This window comes from Pelmatolapia mariae, linkage group LG22 (assembly GCF_036321145.2).
Source record: "Pelmatolapia mariae isolate MD_Pm_ZW linkage group LG22, Pm_UMD_F_2, whole genome shotgun sequence".
In the NCBI taxonomy this organism is placed as follows: Eukaryota; Metazoa; Chordata; class Actinopteri; order Cichliformes; family Cichlidae; genus Pelmatolapia; species Pelmatolapia mariae.
In genome coordinates this window covers 18,206,268-18,225,544 of record NC_086245.2, presented here as the reverse complement: position 1 = coordinate 18,225,544, position 19,277 = coordinate 18,206,268, and the positions used below count along the sequence as shown (strand labels likewise).

The window sequence follows — 19,277 nt, the reverse complement described above, 5'->3', positions numbered from 1 at the left end:
GGGGGGGGGGGGGGGGGGGGGGGGGGGGTCATTATTATTATTATTATTATTGTTATTATTATTAACCTGGACAAATAACCAAAACATAGGAATAAAAAGACAGCTGATGAAGAGTAAAGGGTAGAGAAGAGTGAGATCAGAGGGTAGAGTCAGTGAGATTTTAGTGTGAAAAGTGTGGGAGGAAAAAACTGAATCAGAAGGTGAAAATGTTGGGGGACTACAGTTTGGATGGATGGTAGCGGCTGTGGTGAACGTAACACACTCGACTTCTTTCTAATAAGTCATACACCCACTTCTCAGGGTTGAAAATAAATAAATAACAATTCCTAGGAGACCTAGCCGCTTCCATGGAAAGGGGAGTGGTGTTTATGTGTATTAGTGTTCGCCTCATGTAGCGTAAATAAATATGCAAGATTTCCAGTTGGCCTGAATCAGAGTTAATAATAAAACAAAAAACTGACCTCCGTTTTCCTTCTTGAAATTTTAAATCAAGAATTACCTCTACAAGAAGGTATACAAGAAAGAACAGGTATATTACACAGTACTGGAGCAGCACCACGCTTCCTTACATAACTCATTTAACTCCTGAGACCTACGCCCTGCACAGGATTCCTATCTCCTTTGTTGGTCGGCACAAACTATTAAACCAAAGACTTACTGGCCCCGTGCTGCCTGATAGCTCAACAGGGCATCAAACCACTTACGGTTCACTGTGTTTATGCAGAGTACGTCAAAAAAAGATTAAAGTATATGTTGTATGGCTGTAAAGACACTTCTGGGTGAGGGTGGGGTGACACTTGTTTTCTACACAAGATTATGCTGTAAATGTTTATGTTAAAAAAGGGGGGATTGTTTATATTTTAAGTGATGAACTAGATTGTGATCACCCTCACTGCGCTCTTGTGTTTATTTTGGATTATTTTAATTGAAATGTGAGAATGTGGTTTGTCTGTAAAATAGAAAAAAGAAGTAAAAAGAAAAAGCAATTGGCATTAATTCGGGGAAGTCATTGTTGCACAGGTTTAATGTGTTCTTTTTTAAACCTCAGATAGTATTACATTTTCTTTGAAATACTGCAACAAACTCTTGCATTAAATCTCTTTTAAAATTGAACGCGACTGTGTCTCTGTGCATAAACATGAATATATTTATGTACACAGCAAGTGTGCATGTAAACTGCAGGGAAAGGTTGTGGTACTGCTAGGATTTCAGAGTGATGAAAACAATGTTACAACAATTCAAACAGCCTTTATAGTTTTTAAATATATGAACACAATAAATAACCTAGTATCAAACAGATGACAGTATATAGCATGTCTCTATGTGAAAAACACTAAGAGATCAACCAGAATTTATCCGTACAGAACATATATTATATGATATGAGAAAAAAACATCAGAAATACCCAGAATTCTGTGGTCAGATATCTCAGCTGGATGTCAGGGGTATAAATAATCACTTAGTTTGCAGGATTCCGGCTGATGAAGCTGACGAGACAGATGTGTAATCACAGCATATACCTCTGATTCTTTAAATCAGAGCAAATTTACTCCTGAGTCTCTGCAGCTGCTGCCTGAGCCTGCTTCTGGTTCTTCATCTCTTCCAGCTCCTCATCGAGGTTGTGCAGCTGAGTGAGCTTTAGCTTTTCTGTCAAAATCACAGAACAAATTCAGTGACAGTGCTGGAAAGTGAAAACAAACGCTGTATTCACACACATACAACATTTGTGCTTAGAGAAGAGTGTGCGGAGATGCTTACCAGCTGCCAACAGCTGGCTCTTTGTATTCTCAACACTCTTTAATTCATCTGGGAGTCTCTCTGGAGTCTGAGTAATGATTTTGAGGACAAGGTTATCAACTATGAATAAATAAAGTCACATTTGAATCTTCTCACAAGAGTTGTGGAGAGAATTTAACACAAACACTTACAAAGACATAGTGCAGATTCTTGTGCTGGTCTATCAGTTGATGAAGCAGGTTTTCAAATCTCATCCTGCAGAAACATGAGTTTCTAAATGTGTAACAACAGCCAGAGGTATTTCACAGAAAACGAGTCGTTGCACTATTAAACAGTACCGCAGTTTCCGGTGTTTAAGCTTGAGATCCTGGATTTCATATCTATACTGCTCCAGCAGCTCCTCACTTTTCTTATTCAGTTGTAAATGTCTGAAACACACACAGATACAAACACAAAATACAATAAAACTTAAAAAGATTAAAACTAATAAAAGATTTTCAAACAACAAATGTAATAAAAAGCAGATTCTAATCATAAATAAAAAACCATTATATCTCTGACTACCTGTTTACACTGACTGAATGTGGGAAGGTGCATCCTTTTCAGGTATTTAATTGAATAAATGGGCAGATTGTGGGCAATTAAACACAACTGAAAGAAGAAGCAAAAGCTAAGACAGCAGTATCAGGCTGTACAACATTATCTAACTATATAAAGATTCAACCCCAAATAAAAAAAATTTTTTTTTAAAAAAGTATCCAGGATGTTAAAAAAGACAGATTACTGCCATCTAGTGTTCAACATCAAAAACCACCAAAGAAGCCCATTGATGGTTCAGCAAAGAATGCTCATTATGACTGAGCAGATCCAGTAAATCTCTTCAAACTTTCAGCACGGAGCTCACCTGGCAGCGTCCTGCTCAGACTCTTCACACTGAAACTGCAGCTTATTGCACACCTCTGAAGAAACAGACGAGTAACTATGTTCATCAGTGGGCTCACATTTAATGCCTGTACACTTATAAACGATGAACTGTACGTGTACAACTGTTTGCCACTAGCACTTGCATACCTTCCTTTTCTTTGTAGATTGCCTCCAGTTGGAAGACTTTAGTTTGTACTGTGAATCAAGGACAGTATCTCAGCTGCTGGTTTAGTAAAGACTGTGTGAAGATCATTAACTTTGTGTCTTACAGTTTTCCAGCTCCTTCTCCAGTGAGTCACTGACTGACTTGATCTTGACAATTTCTTTTTCCAGGGCTATTTTCCCTTAAATTGAGAACATCAGTGCCTTATACACACAGCACTACAACATTACAAAACATAAGCTTCCAAATAAATAATACAAAGACAAGATAAACTTTGCAAAATATTAAAATTACATTTAACAGATAAATCAGAATGGCTCTTAAGGGGTGTTGCTGTTCCCCAAAAGAGGGAGATACTAATCATATCTCATAGCTCTCCATTCATCATATTCTGCAACTCCATAAATGGAGTAACAGGTAAGGATATACCTCACTGACGATACCCAACCAGAGTTCACAGAGACATTATCAACAACGCACATGCATGTTTTACTCACGGTTTTAAATTTCTGTGTAAATATTTAGCACTTACATTCTGCCTATAGCGCTATAAACAGCACGGATGTTATGTAAATTTGTAAAGAAATTGAGCTATATTTTATAATATTTCTGTTAAAGTAAACAAGGGAGCGCGTGTTCATTAGCATATCGCTATATACTGCGCTCTCATTGGTGCGCATAAATAACGTTTCTATCCCTCCGTAAAAAAGTTGTTAACGTGTTTTTCACGTTGTACGCGTGTCTCATCACTTGAGGAAACATAAAAACGTCACAAATTCGCCTGCTATCGCAATTTTTGTCTAATATAAGGAAAATTATACGGGGCTTGCTACCGGAAGCGGAACATGTGACTACCTCCCATTTGGATAGAGACACATTATGAGCTGACAGACGGACTGGTTTGTACTAAACACATACTACTTAGTTACATGCTTAGTGCTTCTACAGATCAAGTGAATAAGCTCATTATTCGACAGATAAAAATGACGCCAACGGCGGATTTATTAGTTAGCTACAGGCCTTTGTATAACGACACGCATGCGCGTCGCTATCGCAGGTCAACACGAGACGGAAAGACGCGACAGCGAGTTCGCTTGCTTTACACGAATCCTTTGATTAAGCCAAATTTACTGCAACACAGCAAAACCAGGCCCACAAGGCTTCCGATAAAACTCAGAGTCGTTTATCATTATTATTATTTATTATTATTAGTAGTAGCATCATCATTATTATAGGCGAAACATTGGCAGTTCGTCTCCCTAAAAACTCGTCTGAAAAAAACGGGGAGAAAAGGATCACCGGCAGATGTCGCTATTTAGTCTGAACAGTCTTACCGTAAACGTTATATATCTGCCGTTCTGTTAAGTAATACATTTAGCAGCTATTCAAAAAACATCTGATAGAACAGATCAATCATACATTACCCTGTTTAAGCCTCCCGAGTTTTCCGATCAGTTGTTCAACCTTTGGCTCGTGCATTTGTCCACCTGATAATAAAGTGCACGGAACCGTATCAGGCTCGAGGTTTTGAAGTTTATCAGTGTGCAGTGAAACGTCAGCTGGTTTACCTCCTCTCAGCGGTTTCACATTAATCATGTCCTCGATTCTGAACCCTGTCACGTAATAAAGTGAAACGTTAGAGTCATGAAAACTTGTAATAACTTTTCCTTTCTATAATATTCATTTTACTCTGGTTATAATCTGGTAATAAGTACAAAATAAATAAATAAATACATAAAGAGTTACTTTTATAAATCATCTTTAACCTGAGGTTAAACTTAAGCTGGTAAGGTTTTCTGGCTAGCTTCAACACCTGCCCTATAGTTAGCCAAGTGGAAACGCTAGCTTAGTTTTAAGCTAACCTAAATAAAGACTTATTTAGGCTAATATGAGAGCCTTTAATGTTTAAATTAAGATGATGGTAGAATATTTTACAAAGAGGTTATACTTAAGGGGTAAAATACTGAACATTTACTTTAAAACCTTTGGCAAATATGAAACCAACGGTTGTTTAGCTTTTTTTTTTTCAGGTTATTTTTAGATCAGTGTAAATTTCTCTCTCGAGCTTAATGTACATCGCTTTACCTTCGAAATCACTCATCTCTATCCTGACACCACCTTGTTTTCTTTAACTGACAGCTTAACTGACGCGCTAAGATTCTCCTCCTTGCTCCTCATTGGTGGGACGGCAGCACGAGCCGCAGTACTGACGGGCGCGTGCACAGCACTGCATGATATTTAGCCCCTTTGCTTATTTATAGCGTGAAACTTAATATTACAATAAATAAATCATAGCTGAAAAACAGGGTGGAATGTGCTTTACCTGGTAATTACAGTTTCACTATATATGTTTTTAATTAGCATAAAGCAGGAGCAAGACAGGTTGTGCTGATGGAATTCATCTCTTTAATGTGACATGGGAAATATATGTTAGTGTCCGAGTGCATAATTCATGTTTAAAATAATGTATTCAATTATGACTGTTAGAATTTTTTCAATACCCCCCCCCCCCCCCAAATGCAACTGTCTAAATAAACTGACCAAGAAGACCATTAAAAGGGTGATTATGTTATCATCATTATGTACATAATACACTTATTTTTATTTGTTAAAATAAAGTTTGTAAATATCAATAATTTTAAAGTTGCTGAAATACTGAAAAATGTCCTGAAATGTGATGTTTCAAGGATGTCAGGGTAGCACAAACAAATGTTTTTATCCATCAATTTTTTGAGTGAAGTTAACCAGAACAATATGGAAGCTCCTTTCCAACACTGAAAAATGGATTTAATAAATTCAGTGACTAAACGAAAGGGTACAAAAAGAAAAAGAAAAAAAAGACCATTTCAGTAAAATTTGATTACTCAAAAATGTTTTTATTTTCTCACCATTTCCAGTACTAAGGCTCAGCTCTAATTTGTAAAGACTTTGTGATACCAACACTGAAATTTTAATATAACAAAATGTTTTTACTTCCAAAAGGCAAATCAAATTTGGGGTTTTTATTTTCCTCCCTTTAGTGGCAGAACCAGTCTTCCATAGAGCCAACCTACTGCACTGGCTGTGCTTTGTTTTTTTATTTAAAACAGAGAAGTGTTATTAATAAGGCCCAGAATATTGTATTTCTTTTACGTGATCATTTTATCACAACTGAAACACAAAAATCAACACACAGAGCTCAAACTTGTTAATCACTGTATCCATTTTAATGAAAAGCCAACAGCTGTGTAGGGGGGTTTAGTTCAAGTTTGATTTGATGCAAATATACAATGCGAACAGACCTGCAAAGCCCAAAACTTACTTTACCTATACACACCACTAAGGAGCTCTATATACAGACATGTTAGTTGAATACAAACACAGGAATTTTAAAAATAGTCTAATTGGGGTTTAATACACCAATGTGTCCCCAAAACAAGAACAGCTGTACTGTGTACATTTTTCACACATGCAGACGAGGAAAGGGTCATGCAAGGGGTGAAAAAAATCAAAACAAGTTAGAGAATAAAAATATTGTTTCATTCAACTTCAATGTCCTTGCATGTACTTTGCCTTCCAGTGCGTTAAGATTTATTCTGTGAGTTTCACTTTAAAAAAAAAACAAACAAAAAAACAAAACTGCAGTCAGTAAGTAATGGTTTCAAAATGCTATTGTGTGATGACGTTACAGTCTCCAAGTTTCCTCTAAACCTTGCACCAAATTCAAAGAAACCCCAGTATATACCACAAGTTCAAAGTTTCATGTCTTTAAAGCCCAGTACCTGTCTACATTAGTTTTTAAACATGGACAAAAACTGCAAAACCAAAAATAATATTAGTTATCATGACAAAGAAACCCATACAAAGAGTAATTTTTAATTCACATTAATGACCCCCCCCCAAAAAGGAGTAAATTAAAGAAACGGGGAAAATAAGAGAACATTTCAGGTTTTAGAACAACAAAAAAGAAAAATCCTCCTTTGGAAAAGATATTCTGTAATAATACAATAATTTATGTTCATTTATGTTACACATCCAAAAACAAGCTTCATTCTTATGCCATTCAAAAACAGCTTTTACTCGTTGCTGGACACATCCATATAAATTACTCCAGCACATCTTTCAGAGGTAGGGGGGGATACTGGCATCATATACAGTAAAACACATTAACTATTTACAGCTGTGACAAGCAAGCTAGAGGCATTCCTCTTATAGTTGTAGATAACCATACCACGTCTTTAGTTGTGTTTCCAGTTTGCCATGCAGAGTTACTTTACACCAGCAGGCTGAAAGGGAGAGACAAAGTTTGTGAAAACAGACAGTTGAAGGAAGATGGCCTTTCTAACACTAACTTCTCTTTAGGCAAAGCTGGTTGCATCTGTGTGTCGGCATAATCATTCCTGCTCTTTTTCTATTCAACTTCTGCAGCAGAGCCTGCATGTTTAATTCTGCCATACGAGAAGTCGAGGTGTAGGTATAGACATAGCCATCTGTGTTAGTAGAAGCAGAGGACAGTTAGAGCAAGCACAATGGTCAAAGGTGAGGACAGATGATTATGCTCTGTCATTAATGGCAATATTTTTATTCCACTAAATAAATAGTGCCCCTCTCAGCTGACTGACTGGCTGGCTGCATCATCTCCTCAGCACCTACTACCTCTTAAAAATAGAACTCTGTGTGATGGGAGAGGAAACAAAAGGGGGATCAAATAAAGTAATGAAGTCAGCGAGAAGGGGCATTTTTGCAACATTTCAAAATAAAGGGAGGCGTTCCCCATCTCCCAGCTGTTCTCCTCTAGGTGCTGCCTCACTCGCGGGAGCGTCCCACGATTGCCAGGATGTAGAGGAAAATGTTGATGATGTCAGTGTAGAGGTTAAGTGCGGCAAAAATGTATTCCTCTGGACTCAGGGCCAGCTTCTTGTTTCCCAGGAGAAGCTGAGTATCAACAGCCAAAAACTGCACAGACAAAAGATGGAATTAGTACACTTTGTATACAATCTATTTGGTCGTCAACTGTTACTTCACATACTGTGACCATACACTGATAAGGCATTGCATTGCGACCACCTGCCTAATATTGTATTGAACCCCTTTGTGTGGCGATATCTGGCACCAAGATGTTAGCAACAGATCCTGTGAGGTGGGGCCTCACATCCCACACATGCTTGATTGGATTGAGATCTGGGCGATTTGGAAGCCAAGTCAAACTCGTTGTTGTGCTCCTCAAACTTTTGCTAGACCATTTTTGTTTTGTGGCAGTGTACATTATTGTGCCAAAAGAGGCCCCCACCATCAGGGAATACTGTTTCCATGAAAGGGTGTCAATGGTCTGCAACAATGCTGAGGAAGGTGTTATGTGTCAAAGTAACATCCACATCGATGGCAGGACCTAAGGGTTCTCAGCAGAACATTGCCCAAGGCATCACATTGCCTCCACCTGCCAGGTAAGTGGCGCACATGCACCCGGCCATCCACACGAGGTCAAAGAAAACACGACTCATCAGACCAGGGCAGTTCTGATGCATGTGCGCCCTGACTGATCAGTGGCTATGCAGCCCTATATGCAACAAACTGCGATGCTCTGTGTATTCTGACACCTTTCTGTCAGAACCACCATCAACTTTTTCAGCTGTCTGAGTTACAGTAGCTCGTCTGTGGGATCGAACCACACGAGCCAAGCTTTGTTCCACATGTACATCAATGACCCTGTCACAGGATCAACACCATTTCTTCATTGGACTGTTTTTGATACAGTGACCACTGTGGACCGGGAACACACCACAAGAGCTGCAGCTTTGGAGATGCTGTGAAACAGCTGTCTAGCCATCACAATTTGTTCCTTGTCAAACTTGTTCAAATCCTTACAATTTCTGATTTTTCCTGCTTTTAATGCATCAACTTTCAAGAGATTAACATTCCCTTGTTCCCTAATATATCCCACCCAATAACAGGTGCCATGACGAAGAGTTAGTTAGTGTTACTCATTTCACCCGTCTATGGTCATTATGTTATGCCTCATCAGTGTATGCTGCCTTAAACTGCCATTTGCACACTGAACATGATAATGTAAGGTATATCGTTTTGCTTTAGTTAATACTGTCATATATATTTAAAAGTGACCTCAGTTTTGTAAAAGTTTACTTTGTAACCTTTGCAAGCCAAATATTTCTCACCATTTAGCAGGGCACTCTCAAGAAATGCAAAAAGCTGACAGATAAACCACTTGGATGCGTAACAATCCTTCAAACTCATAAGTATTTGTTTTTCTTTTGTTTTGTACATAGAAGACGAGATATATGTGCGGCACTTACGCAAGTGAAGAGTAGCGCTCCCAGTGAGGCATAGACGATGTGCAGGATCTTGTGGCGGATGAAGATGCACAGGATGGAGAAGAGCAACAGCACGATCAGACACACGAACAGCACGCCCCGACAGGAAGTAAAGTCATACTTGCTCTGTGAAAGAAAAAGAAAATAGAACAGAAGAAAATTAAAAGCAAGACGTTTAAAAATGGGAGACACGGCACTCTACGGTTAAAGAAATGTAATTCTGAAGGAGCTTTTATACACAGTCTGAGTATTTGCTTGTTATTGACTGGGTAAAACACCACAGTGCAAACAAAAACAAACAAATGATCTCCTAAGAGAATGATGTTTGGATGCTTTTATGGACACTCAAACACATTTACAGAAGCAGCTGTCTGTGCGTGCTGACCTGTAGCGAGAAGAGGACGACGGTGAAACAGACCACCGCGGTGATGCCCACAGCCATGATGACGCTGTCTGTGTCATAGAAGCTAGCGATCATACCCACCATGTAGGAGAGACTCAACGTCAGGATGGACTGTACGAAAGAAAACAGACAAATTACTTTTACTGTTTACAAAGAAACATTCAGCTTTCAGAGTGAGAGAGGTCACCTCTTATTATTACTATAAAATCAATCTTAACAGGACAACCATGTGTGATTTTCATCTGGCCTGTTTTGATGTTTATTCATCTAGATTAATTTGATGTGAGATGTCCAGTTTTGGCAGTATCAGCTATATGACGGCACTTACTTAATGGGTCTTAAAAATACGTTTGAAAAGCTCAGCAGCAAGCAGTCTATTTCCAGAAATCAAGGCCTGCAGCTAGCCAAAAATACAGCTGCAGAATGGAATGTATACATAGCACTCCTTTCACAACTGTCTAAGCTGTAAAAGGAGTGGAAAGAGTTTGGAAAAGTTCTCACCAGAGCAACCAAATTCCAGGGGTGCTTGCGGCGGAAGTCACCACAGCAGCTGAGGACAATCAAAGACACGAAGAAGACTGCGTAGGACACGTAGTACGTCCACGTATTCTTACGCACAAATAACTTGGCTTCATCGACAAAGGTGAAGACAGCAACGAAGGAGAAAGTGATCAGCAGCTGCACAGTGAGAACCATGAAGACCTGGGAATAAGGAGGAATTAAATTACTTTGATTAGGAGTCTTGTTTTGGTTGGATTGTGTGTTCACGTCAGTTATGTTCTATATTCATCTGGTAGAAACAGAGGAACCTACTTTTCTGATGAAGGCTTGTCGGATGTTCTTGTCCTCGAAGCCGGAGTTGGTGAACTCATCGTTGTCGTAATAAGATGGAGGCCCGTCACCATGGTAACCAGGGCTACCTACAGGTGGTGCTACGAAAACATTAGAGCATGATAATTTGGGATTAAAAAGGGCAGAACAAATGATGTTTTAGCACATTTTGACTGTCATGTGTCATTTTGTTAGCGAAGTATGAGCAGAGTGAATATTTAGATCTGTGGACTGGCATTTATATACTACTTTTTGACTCTTATTGCTCATTAAGAGCTCTTTACACAGATACACTATTAGTTTTCTAATGATCTTTAGTGTAACCACTCACCCATGGGGTCTCCAGGAAAGCCTGGCTGTGCAGGTCCTTGCTGATATGGCCCCTGAGGATACGGTCCCTGTGGATAGGGCATCTGAGGGTAGGGACCGGGAGCGAAACCTGGGCCTGCCTGGGGGAAGCCAGGCTGTCCGTATCCGGGCTGCCCATATCCGGCTGCTGGTGGGTAGGGCCCCCCTGGGGCTTGGCTGTAGTTTGGGGGGGGCACACCGAACCCTAGCTGAGGGGATCCATAGACATCATTATGAAGTGGGTTGGTCTCACCCATTATGGGGTACCTACTCTTGTCCTGGGACATGATGTAGAGAAAAGCTCACTCTGCTTCAACAATCTCTGAAAAGCAGAAAAGCAAAAATATAATGTAACTACTTACAAATATGTACAGAATAAAAGCACATAATGTAACACCAACATCTCAGCCAAACTGGCAAAGACACAAACACCGCATCTGCTTGATTAAAAGGAGAGAGGCAAGTAAACAAATTCAACAGAGGGAAAGGCAAAGGCACTAGGCAGACCAACAGGATGTTCAAGTTTTGTTTCACAAGCAAAAAGTCAGCTATTTTATCATTACCTGGAGCAAGAGAAGGCCTAGAATTAGTGTTAGCTTGCATCATTCAGGCAGCTGAATGTCTGCCTCTGGGTGCCGTCACATGAAGATCTGGTTCTTGAGACAGTTACAGTGGTAAATACTACAAACATACTGTTTTATGTTGTTGTAACCGTGAAAGAAGCACTCACAGCTTCACAGGTGTGTAGCTGGTCTGTAAATGGGTGAGCTGGGTGTGGTCCAACCACTAAGTACACAAGGGTGTCTGAAGCAGGTGTTGCAGACTCAGTAACCTCATGTCTATAAGGGTGAATTTTATGTAATGTGAACTTCTTTTTCTTTCAGCTGTACATTTGTTTGAATTTAATGTTTCAGTCTGTTTAAATCTACTCTTTGCCTCTGTCACAGCACTTTGTAAATCGTAATGGTAAATAAAATCACAGTATTAAAAGCCAGGCTAAGTTTATATATAGGTGTGGTGACAAGCACATGTCTTGTGTTAAGGCTGTTTGTGCCACTGAAGCACAGCAGAGGTGGAAGAGACCAAAAGGTATGACCTCAGACTGTGGTATTTCAGTGTGAACCACTGTAGTGCAGCATGAGCTAATGTCAGAAAAAAGGGCCAGAGGTTACTGTCTGAACACTAGACAAGACATTTGCAACACACTCCTCTGTGAACATAGATAAGGGGAGGAGTGTGTGATAGCCCTAAGTATACAGAAGTACAAACCAACATAGAGGAACAAAAACAGGAATATGTCACAATGTTACACAAGTTGGTGGCAAAGACTGCAGACCCTAGAAAGACAATTTAGCCAGATAATGACAGTACACTAACATTGTTTGAGTGGCCCCACTACTACTCTTAAAGGGATAGTTAGATTCCGATCCCCCCCCCCCCCCCCCCCCCACAAAAAAATAAATAAACCTGTAGTTGTATTTCTCCTTCTAGATTCTTTTGGTGCAAGAAGGCCAGATTTTTGAGATATGCATTGTTATTTCTGCCTTCTCTTGAATGATTAATATTAGTCAGCCTTCAAATTATTTGCTGAAAATTAGAAAAATATAATAAATTAAAATTAAAATAGAAATCTAGACATTTTATTTTAGTGTTGACTTTTTTTAGTCTCATTTTTGACAACCACTGATTTAAATCCTAATCAGCTAAGATAGGAGTGTCACACTAACTGTGATATTAAAAAAATTAAATGAAAATAAAATTCTCATGTATTATTGTTACCAAGACATCTGAAGTAGGTAAAATAAAGGAGTTTTTCTTTACACAAACAACAGATGAATCTTTGCCACTACAGATGTATGAAGTTTTGTCAATAAATCCGATCTGAGCGAAAACTTTCAGAAGAATGACTGGCTACCCTGATATCTACTTAAAGCTGTCATGGACGTGAGAGGAAAAAGGAAAAGAAACTACAGTACAAACATTGCTCACACACCGGTGCTGACAGTGTTTCCATGGATGCAGGTGCCGCCTTGGTAACTGTATGTATTATTAATCTGCTTCAGGAGGCAACCTGACATATTGGCCATTACTGCAGTGACCCTCCTCCCACCTGGGCTCCCCGCACAACTTGGGTCAACAGGTTTATATCCTGTAATCTGTAATCTATAATGCTAACAAGGCATCTAAAAGCACAGAGCTCCACAACAGAAAACAAAATTACTCTGCAGAGAGGTGCACAAGGCAAGCAGTCGCCATCTTCCAAATGTGCTGTGCAGGTTTCATAATAAGGCCTGAAGTCCTCAGAGGAGAACTTGCTCAAAGGGCAAGGAGCCAAAAAGCCACTGAGTCAATTGCTGACTTCAAAAGAACACCTGGGGTGCTATTCATTATGTTAACGTTTGCCTCATGTCCTCTCCTCCTTAAATTGGGAAAACGTTCTCTCTTCCCCGTAATAAATTACTTTCTAATCTGTTAATTTGACCTTAAGCAAACAAGGAGAGTGGAGGTTTCTAGAGGAGCTTAGAGAGAGGAAACCTTTTTTTTTTTAATCAAGTGCACGACATTTAAATGCCACTGCTTAGAAATGAATATTTCTTCCATAATTGGATCTTATCCTTGCATCACTCAAACCATTTTACACATCCAATCAATGAGAATCAAGATGAGATATCCTCCACATTTGCCTTCGGCCACACATGTAGTAAACAGCAGGAGATAGCCAGCTTCAGATACAATGTCCAATTCTGGAAATACTGCATCGGGTTTATTTTTAGGGTGACACTGTGGTAGTGTATACAAGAGAAGAAAATCACCCTCTGTTAGGACTATAGCTCTATTCTTACAAAGCTACAACTGGGTTATGGAGGACCAGGAGAGTCATACACATTGACATAAATCTTTTCATGAATGAATGAATATCTAAATTGTGCAATAAAATATTAATTAGTAAATTAAGTTGCAAATTAACTGTTAATGTATTCTATTTATTTAGACATTCAAGTAATGCATTATTTGAATATTTAATGGACAATAAAAAGAGTAGTTATAAATGCATTTTTCAAACTACTAATCCATTAATAAATAGTTCAAATACAAAAGGGATTTACAAAAAAGTCAGTAAAAACATTTTCAGATTCAAAATAAAAAATTAAATAGTATTTTCAAAATCTTTTAACGTAAATGGATTACAATAAATCAAATTAGGAATACAGTTTTTCAATTCTATTTCTTTTCCTGGTAGCTATTGGACTAGTTTCTCCATTTAGCATTTCCATGGCTCTTTTTCTCCTTTTGAAAGTCAGAAAAAAACCCATGTGGTGTGATGTAAGAAGCTCTTCAATAGGATGTGACCTCCAGGATGTTTAAATCAATGAATTTTACTCTGATAGCTTTGCACGGCTAAGGCATTTTTTAGAAGTGTTTGTGCATGCTCAGGCTGATGTTAGAGTGTGAAAATATTACATCCCAGCAGTAGTAGCTAGCTGACATTTTTTAATAAACTAATGTGCTTGTCACAAGAAGCTTAAAGCAGCTAAAACTGTTAGAACCAGGAAGGAGCCCTGTTACAATTCTACACAGAATTACCACAATGACTGAAACCTACAACCTTAAAAATGAATAAAAAGCTGTCTCTAAACACTCATCGGTTCAGATGTTTTTACACTATTTTCTGAAACTTAAGAGTTAAAAGAATTGAAATAATGATACAAGTCAGTCCAAGTAAGTCACTGAAAATAGACGACATGTACAATTTTAGTTGTTACATGATGGCTGTTCAGGCCCACTTTTCAACTTTTAGTTTCACTTTTCAGTCAGCATTCTAGTGGCACGTAGTACGTTGGGCTATGTGCTGCTACTTTATTGAAGGACTGCACACAGGCACTTCTGCGTAGGTTTCATATTCTTCACTGTTTACAGCCAAATATAAACGCATACAAAAATGCACAATGAGAAGCAATGGTGGAGCAGACTGCAGGTTACCTTTATAATAATAGAGAAACCTGTGGTGTTTAGACTACACCTACTACATGTACAAAACTGTAAACAGTACAAATACACTGAGTACTGAAAAAAAATACAGAGGTGGATGGAAGTATCCATTCATTTCCAGATCAGTCTAGTAAAAGTTGTTTACTCTTTCCCCTTCCTCTCTTTTCAGGGCACACCGAATTAACGGTGAGTGTTATGCAACACTGCTCCATTTCACTCTGGCAAATGCATCCGGACTCCAGTGTGCATCCTCATGATCCCTATCTGTCCATCAGTAGGACAGTGCAGTGAGACACTGCAGACAAACAAGCTGGCAGTGCTTCACAGTGACAGTCTGCATTAAGATCATAACAGATTACAATCATTATCTGAGGAGTCAAATCCCTCCCCGAACAACAATGGTTGCATAAGAGGGATGCAGTATACACCCAGTAGAGTATTTTTGTTAGATTTCTTGAAGAATCCAATATGTGGTCAATGTTAGCTTACATAAAAAGATTACCCTCCCCTTGTATAGACAGAAATATTAGTCAATTAAAGTAGCCCTGGTGAAACTATATAAGCAAAGAGGCCTTAACTAATTATGTGACTCACCCAAAGCATGTGATATCCACCCCGTCCAATGTTTACAAAAAGTGTGAGTGTGCAACTCACAGACACTTCATGTACACTTTTCAAAGCTATACACATCCCCATTTTATCAGTTACTGATTTTAACTACTTTGGGTTTTTTTTTTGTTTTTTGTTTAAAAAGGAGCTTGTTAGGCTTTGAAGTCCATCGTTAAAGATAACATTAAAACCGGAGAACATGAGGGAAAATTTTGAACTTCACAAAAAAGCAGCTTCAAAGTCCTTGTAGCTGACTGCTTGCTTGCTTCTCTTGAGTAAAGCTAAAACTTCAGGATCTTTTTCTATTAATTTGTAACAGCTTAATGTAAATGATTACCTATATAAAACTTTGGTAAAACTTATCTGTCCCAGCTGCATAAATTCAAAAAACATCAGCTGTTTTTATATTCATGTTACATTTAACAGCAGTGACATCGCACTGTGTTATTGATGCTGAATTTATCTGCACTGCTCTGTTTGTGGCTATGTAGAATGGATTACCTCCTATAATCCAAAGTAACAACACAGAGTTCAAAGAACAGGACAATAATGTCAGAAATACACATTAACTACAGCTCCACCAGCAGACAGACAGGCGGCTCCTCCGCTGACAGTTTAGCAGAATAACCTTTCCTCTGTCTTGATAAATAAATGTGCCTTAAAGCTCCCTGATTACCTAAATTTGAAGGCTTTAAAAAGCAAAGAAAATACTCGAGACCTTTCCTTAAAGTTTATGTCCTCTTTTATCCCTCAAGTTCAAAAGTTCAATTCAGCGACCAACAACCACAACAGTTTCACTTCACCGTCTGGGAAAGAGATTGGTACAGTCACAGTTTTTTGGTTTTTTTTAGAGTGAGTTTGAGGCATGGTTTGTACAGCTTTACAAGCATTACGTGAGAGATTTCAAATCCTCTTAGGACAGACGCTCCATCGCCGTGGATAAAGACAGTGCTGCTATCCCTGGCTTCTGCTGATAGCTATCGCTAGTGGAATTAGGTTGAACGGAGGAACTCAGTGGGCTAGACAGAGAGCCAAGTTAACACAATTAGGCTACCACAATACATCGACAAACCCACATTCAAAACATCACGTACATGCCCTCGCCACACAAGAAGACAAAGTGACAAAACAGGAACAGCTGCACAAAGCAGTGGGGCCACAATGGACGTGAAATATGTGGCACTGCAAAAACTTCAAATGAGAAGTGCTGCACTTGAAAGTCCAACATATTTAAAAACAAAGCATACAACACTACAATAAAACTGTTCAACACTTCCTAAAATCAGAAAACCAAAAAGCTTTTCAGTTACAGTTTGGGTTAGTTTTCAACTCAAAGAAGTAACTGTCTGAGCAGGAACCCTTTGGTTTTCTTTTAGTTGCTGTAGCATGACTAAGTGATATTATCAAAAAAATGCTGTTTCACAGTCACATGGTGTGCATGTAACTCTGCTGCAAGCCTGTTTTGCAACATAAAAAGACCCCACATGCTTTAAAACCACCACAGAGACAGCTGTGCTTTAAACCAAACCCCTCAGCTGACACTGTTCATGTCCTATTAACGAACAATTAACTGGACCACTTGGCTGAGAGAAGCCTACACTGAGTTGCTTCCTACCAGCTAGTCAGGGCAGCAGTATGATACTGTCATCGTGACATACCATGTCAGCAGCAGCTTTGACTTTGTCAAGCCTGCAGACACCTTGCCTTGTGGCAGATGGATACACTTTAGGTAGGTAGGTTAGCACAGAATAGCAACAGACTGCTGCCACTGTGACATAAAAAAATCTACTCAGTTTCTTCTGAAAGTAGAAAAATTACATCATTATAATGATATTTATTTTGTTCTCATAGTTCTATATTAAGAGTTACATATTTCAGCCGTTTTTCTCATTTGACGTAATACTCTCTCATTGCCGTGTGAAAGTTAATATTGTAACAACATAATAATGAGATACTGAGTTTGTAAGCTCACAAAATTAATGCAACTTAGACAATAGAGTGCTGCAGCAAAACTGCAACTACAAGAAAGCTATTTATTACTAGCTCAGAGTTAAAAATCAAATATTCACTCTCTGCGGGGTTGCCAGTTTCAGGAGGTGGTGCTGGCAAGAGAGATGAACTGTTGGTTGTGTGTCCAAATCTTATGCATCTCCAAATGTTTAATGCAACTCCTCTACAATATTTCATCAGCAGTAAAACACTACAGCCATATAGAATTCAGTAATCAAGGTATAAGATAAGATAGGTAAGATAGATAAGATAGATAAGGCAGATAAGATAGATCTTTATTGTCACTGTTACCAGAACAATGAAACACAGTTTGGCATCTCTCCATTTGCAGCTGTACGTTTTTAAATTCAACATTCAAGCAAGTTAACTGTACACTATTTTTCTCCACATATCACAGGATCATGGTTTTGTCTTTCTCTGTACTTTAGCATTACTCCTGTCAAATGAAGAATTGACAACTAAAACTATCAATAATTTATTTGGAGGTTTGTAATTACAAAAACAACCGAAGATGTCGCTTCTTTACCAAACTGGGTATATTTTAAAGGTGTGTGAATTATTCATGGAGGCCAGAAACAGGACATGAGTAATATAACACAGTCATAGTTTCTGTTAAGGTTTTAGAGCACATATCTCAAAGTCTAGGCCAAATCTAGCAGCCCATATCAGGATAACCTAGTTTTTATTGTAGCCTCTCCTTTTTTCACATTGTATTTTTCATGTTCAGCCCTCTGAAATTTTTTGTTCAACACCTGTTACATATATGTGCAAGAACAGTGGTTTACACATTCACATAACTAGCAAAAGAGCCTTGGTTCGTGTAAGGCGACTCTAGGATGCAGCAGTATATCCCCACAGTTTGAGCTGGAGGGAGCCAGAAGTCAGTTTCTTTCTTCAAAAAAAACATAAACAAAAAAAAACACCTTAATATTTGTCAAGGTGTGCACAACCAGTAAACACTAAAAGTATAATTTCGGCGCCAATATATAACTATGATGACACAGAAAGATAGCGATTTCATGTGACTCAGCCCGGATTCTACCTTCTGAATCCTCGTGATTAAATAATAAAGCCACTGCTATGAATACTGCGATATCTGCTCAGTCACATACTGAGAAACACCACAAATACTCATAAATACGTCGCAAACTCACTGATAAAAACACCGAAATGTCAGAAAGACTAAACACAAACAGAAATCCGGACTAAAAGTGGAGCAACGCGACATGTTTAGATGAGGTGAGCGACTCGAAACCAAAAACAAAAACATGCATCGAGCGGTCTCTCTTTTTTTTCTAATGCTGCACCTGTATTTAGGCGCATCCCCTGCAGGCCTCACCAGCGCTGATAAATGCGACACTGCTACCATCTACTACATGGCATTCACGAATGTTACGCCCAAGCTGCCGAGACCACCATTAATGTCGGAGCGTAGATAAACTACGAGCGTCTGGGCCACAGACACCCGACAGCACCGAGCTAGCCTCGCCATGATGAATCCAATCTGGGTTAGCTACGTTTTTCGGACGCTGACCACACGCCTCGCCCCCAAGCTGAGGACACCGAAAGCTCCTTTTAAAGCCAAACTGCAGTTACACAGACCTTTTGGTACCTGGGTACAAAATGATTAACTAATAACCCTAAATAACAGCATGTGTTGTTGGAATTTACTGCTTTCTATTCCTCTGACAGTTGGCGATAGGCAAGATGCTGACGATTGCTAACAAAAAAGAAAAAGGCGCTCATCATCCATACGTGTTTAATAAAGGGGAAAATTACTAATAAAACACAAAATACTCATGAAAAGACATTACAGCTTTTTACCTGAGGTAAGTTTACTCCGAAGCAACTGCTGAAATGTACTCTCGCCGTCTCCTCCTCCTCCTCTCTGCTCGCGCTGGGTTCTGGACAACGGCCCCTGACGTGTTCTACACAGCGTGGTCACGTGTTGTGT

At 39.0% G+C, this 19,277-nt stretch overlaps 2 protein-coding genes and 1 non-coding gene across 4 annotated transcripts; all 3 read right to left on the bottom strand.

The window, feature by feature from the left end:
* Positions 1 to 57: 57 nt before the first annotated feature.
* Positions 58 to 5,001, bottom strand: si:ch211-199g17.9 (uncharacterized protein LOC108180085 homolog). 2 transcript variants are annotated; one of them, XM_065472107.1, is made up of 9 exons: positions 4,910 to 5,001; positions 4,249 to 4,437; positions 2,931 to 3,005; positions 2,809 to 2,856; positions 2,642 to 2,696; positions 2,076 to 2,165; positions 1,929 to 1,992; positions 1,759 to 1,825; positions 58 to 1,647 (listed from the first exon to the last, which is right to left on the bottom strand). In XM_065472107.1, exons 1-9 carry the CDS (start codon positions 4,923 to 4,925, stop codon positions 1,547 to 1,549), a joined length of 705 nt encoding a protein of 234 aa, XP_065328179.1. In that variant the 5' UTR covers positions 4,926 to 5,001; the 3' UTR covers positions 58 to 1,546. The 2 variants fall into 2 exon arrangements, with proteins under 2 accessions (XP_065328179.1, XP_065328181.1); XM_065472109.1 differs by having other exon boundaries at positions 2,931 to 2,996.
* Positions 3,132 to 3,264, bottom strand: LOC135933361 (U8 small nucleolar RNA). The gene has a single exon (XR_010573732.1). It is a non-coding gene; the product is annotated as a U8 small nucleolar RNA (small nucleolar RNA).
* A 1,001-nt stretch (positions 5,002 to 6,002) lies between the features above and the next one.
* grinaa (glutamate receptor, ionotropic, N-methyl D-aspartate-associated protein 1a (glutamate binding)) lies at positions 6,003 to 19,277 on the bottom strand. The gene is made up of 7 exons (XM_065470886.1): positions 19,148 to 19,277; positions 10,698 to 11,036; positions 10,349 to 10,467; positions 10,037 to 10,237; positions 9,518 to 9,646; positions 9,115 to 9,258; positions 6,003 to 7,759 (listed from the first exon to the last, which is right to left on the bottom strand). The coding sequence occupies exons 2-7, from the start codon at positions 10,999 to 11,001 to the stop codon at positions 7,610 to 7,612; spliced, it is 1,047 nt and encodes a 348-aa protein (XP_065326958.1). The 5' UTR covers positions 11,002 to 11,036; positions 19,148 to 19,277; the 3' UTR covers positions 6,003 to 7,609.